The sequence below is a fragment of the Helianthus annuus genome, chromosome 2, assembly GCF_002127325.2.
Source record: "Helianthus annuus cultivar XRQ/B chromosome 2, HanXRQr2.0-SUNRISE, whole genome shotgun sequence".
Classification (NCBI taxonomy): domain Eukaryota; kingdom Viridiplantae; phylum Streptophyta; class Magnoliopsida; order Asterales; family Asteraceae; genus Helianthus; species Helianthus annuus.
Window position 1 is genome coordinate 158,713,814 of NC_035434.2, and position 3,730 is coordinate 158,717,543.

Below are 3,730 nucleotides of genomic sequence, written 5' to 3' on the forward strand. Positions count from 1 at the left end.
CTTCAACCAAACCCACACAAAAAAACAAACATTGTACATTGGACAGGGGAGGAGGAAATCACACTTGTGACATCGATTGTCGATGCACAACGTACGCTACAACGCGGTAAAACCGCGTATTGGGGACGAGCGTTTCAGCAATACCAACAACACGTTGGGAACGCGCATCACAATTTAAACGTGTGCCAACACAAGAGGCGTGAACTCAAACCGAAGTTGGATCGGTTTAAAGTTTGCTTCGACCGTGTCCCTGCGGGCGACTTGACCCACGACGATCGAGTGGAGATCGCGAAGATCGAGTATAGGGACGATGGGAATTCGGATTTTAAGTGGGTGCCCCACTTTAATATTTACCGAACTTTGTAATTTTTTTTTTCTTTTTTTAGGAGCTATTGTTTTTCAATTTTTTAGGATTTAATAAGTATTTTTTTTTAAATTAGGATGCTATGTAACTTTTTTTTTAAATTAATATAAGTTAGATGTTTTATTTTATAAGTGTCAGCTATATAAAAAAATATAAAAAAATCCACATGTCACCCCACGCTGGTTTGGCTACGCCACTTCCACACCCCACTTTTTTGGGGTGATCTGGTGAAACTCACACTCGCCACGTGTCAAGTAATGCCCCCCCCCTCAACCCAAACCCCCAAACCCGACAGTATTATGTTATATATATATATATATATGGTAAGGTTCATGCGAGAACCATTTTTATTGCGAGAACCAATGTGAACACAACCTAAAATAGTTAAAAAAACCCTAACCCCCACCCACCCACCCCCCCCCCCCCAAAAAAAAAACCTAACCCCCCCCCCCACAAGCTAAATGCTAAAAACTAAAACCCCCCAAAAACCTAAAAAAAACAAACACCCCCCCCCCCCACCACCACCCCAAAAAACCAAAACCCCTCTCCCCCACCCCTAAAAACCTAAACCCCCCACCCCCACCCCAAGCTAAAATGCTAAAAACTAAACCTCCAAAAAAACCTAAAAAAATCTAAAAAAAAACACACAATTTTTTTTTAAATATTTTTTAAGTTAAAATTGCTACTTTTGGTAGCAAAAAAAAAAAAAAATGGCTACTAAAAGTAGCGATTTATTATAAAATATATTAAAAAAAATATTTTGTGTGTTTTTTAGCTATTTTTTGTTGTGTTCACATTTGTTTTCGCGGTTCTCACAATAAATGGTGGTTTCTAACGGATCCTTGTCCTATATATATATATATATATATATATATATATATATATATATATAGGACAAAGATCCGTTAGGAACCACCCCTTATTGCGAGAACCGCGAGAACCAGTGTGAACACAAACAGTAATTCCTAAAAAAATCTAAAAAACACCCAAAAAAATTTTTTTTTATTTTTTTACTATTTTTTTTGAAAAAATCGCTATATTTTGTTAATAAAAAAAATAAAAAAAAATTTTCAAAAAAAAAAAAAAAAAAAATTTCGAGTAACAGTTATCCATGCACATGTGCATATGTGTCGTTTCTTTGTCAAATTCCGTAATTCATTACAAATAATAGTCAATTGCACTTTCATTTACACTACTACGTGTAATACACTATCTTTTACATTACCAATGTTAGAAATGCACATGTGCATCTATATGTATCAACAGGAAATAAGATGTTTTGGTACACTACTTTCTCTTTCATCTATCATTTCATCCATAATACACAAGCATGCACATGTGCATTTCTGTCATTTCTTTGACAAATTCCGTAATTCATTACATATATTAGACAATTGCACTTTCATTTACACTACCATATGTAATACACTACTTTTTACATTACCAATATTAGAAATGCACATGTGCATTATCATGAAATAAGGTGTTTTGGTACACCACTTTGAATACACTTTTCCTTTCATCTATCATACCATCCATAATACACTACCATTACCTCCTACCATCCATAATACAATACCATTACCTCCTACCATCCATAATACAATACCATTAACAATATTTTCACTTTATTACATGTATGTAAACACCATTTATACCATCCAATCAACATATTACATAAAAAATTGACAACTATAACCAAATCATCAACCACTAGATATAACTAACCAAAAAACATGTATATGGGTCTACTTCTCCATTCAAAATCACAAACTTTTTGTATCAAAACACGTTATATCATGGTTATACCTAATTATGCACATGTGCATTTTGAATATTGATAATGTAAAAAGTAGTGTATTACTAATGGTATTGTAAATTAAAGTGCAATTGTCTATTCCTGATAATGTATTACCGAATTTGTTGAAGTAATGATACATATGCACATGTGCATGGATAACTGTTACTCGAAAAAAAAAAGTTTTTTTTTTTTTTTTTTTTTTTATGGAACGAAATATAGCGATTTTTTGTTAAAAAATATTAAAAAAAAATAAAAAAAAAAATTTTGAGTGCTTTTTTGATTTTTTTTAGATTTTATTTTGTGTTCACATTGGTTCTCGCGGTTCTCGCAATAAGGGTGGTTCTCGCATGAACCTTACCCTATATATATATATATATATATATATATATATATATATATATATATATATATATATATATATATATATATATATATATATTTCTGCACAAAAAGAGATTGGACTGTCACGAAATAATAAACAAAGGCACCGTGCCACTAGCACGTACATGTTACTAAGATTGCAGAATTTAATCCATATACAAATTCTATATATAATTCATCATCTTCTCAAATGAGTCAACTTTGAACACAATGCCTACCATCAACAAAAAGCTCTTACTCAACACCACCGCAGTCCACATCGGCTGCGGTGGCGGCTGCCGGAGACTCAAACTCTCCAAAATCTTCAACCCTAAACTCTACAAACACAAACCCTACTACCACCACTCCTCCGCCTCCACCTCATGGACCACCACCCCCTCAACCACCACCACCACATTCTCACCGGACTCAACGGCAGAATATTCTGAAGTAAGAAGCTCTAGAGCCGTTCTAGGGTTTGGAAAGATCGGCGGCAACAGTCTAGCGGTGGAGAAAGATTCCGATGACCCGTACGTTGACTTTCGAGAGTCAATGTTGCAGATGATAATGGAGAAGGAGATTTATGGGAGAGATGATTTGAGGGAGCTTTTGAACTGCTTTTTGCAGTTGAATGATCCATATTATCATGGGATTATTATTAGGGCTTTTACTGAGATTTGGAACAATGTGTTGTGTGTCAAACTCATGCATGGGGATCAATGATTTGATTTTGTTGGATGGTGTATGCAAACTCAAGGTTAATTGGTTTAAGTATATGATGTTATTAGCACTTCAAAATGGATTATTCTATTCTTTGTAATGCTACTTTTTAGTTATTACAACTAGTTTTAGGGTTTTAGGATATTTTCAAGTGCTAATAACATCATTTATAATATATGTTGTCATGTTTTAGGTTGTGTTTGTGTTAGCAACTTAGCATAATGGTGTTAAGAATATATGTTTTATTTTAAATGTTAACATCATATAATGATAACATAATGTACTTGTTAGTTTTTTTTGAGTGACAAGGCCGTCTCTGAAAATGATAAAATACTTTTGGGCCCCATGCGAAACAAAAAAATTTAGGTCCCTCCCTATAATATATAAACTCATTAACCGTATATCAAAAAACCACAATACGACTATAATTGTTATAAAATAAACAAAACAAAAGCAGTGTAGCAAAATAACTGAATATATATAAA

The 3,730-nt window shown here is 33.4% G+C and overlaps 1 protein-coding gene across 1 annotated transcript; it reads left to right on the plus strand.

Moving 5' to 3' along the window:
- Positions 1–2,646: 2,646 nt before the first annotated feature.
- Positions 2,647–3,263, plus strand: LOC110907202 (transcription repressor OFP6). Its single transcript, XM_022152220.2, has one exon. It carries the CDS (start codon positions 2,757–2,759, stop codon positions 3,246–3,248), a length of 492 nt encoding a protein of 163 aa, XP_022007912.1. The 5' UTR covers positions 2,647–2,756; the 3' UTR covers positions 3,249–3,263.
- The last annotated feature ends 467 nt before the right edge of the window (positions 3,264–3,730 follow it).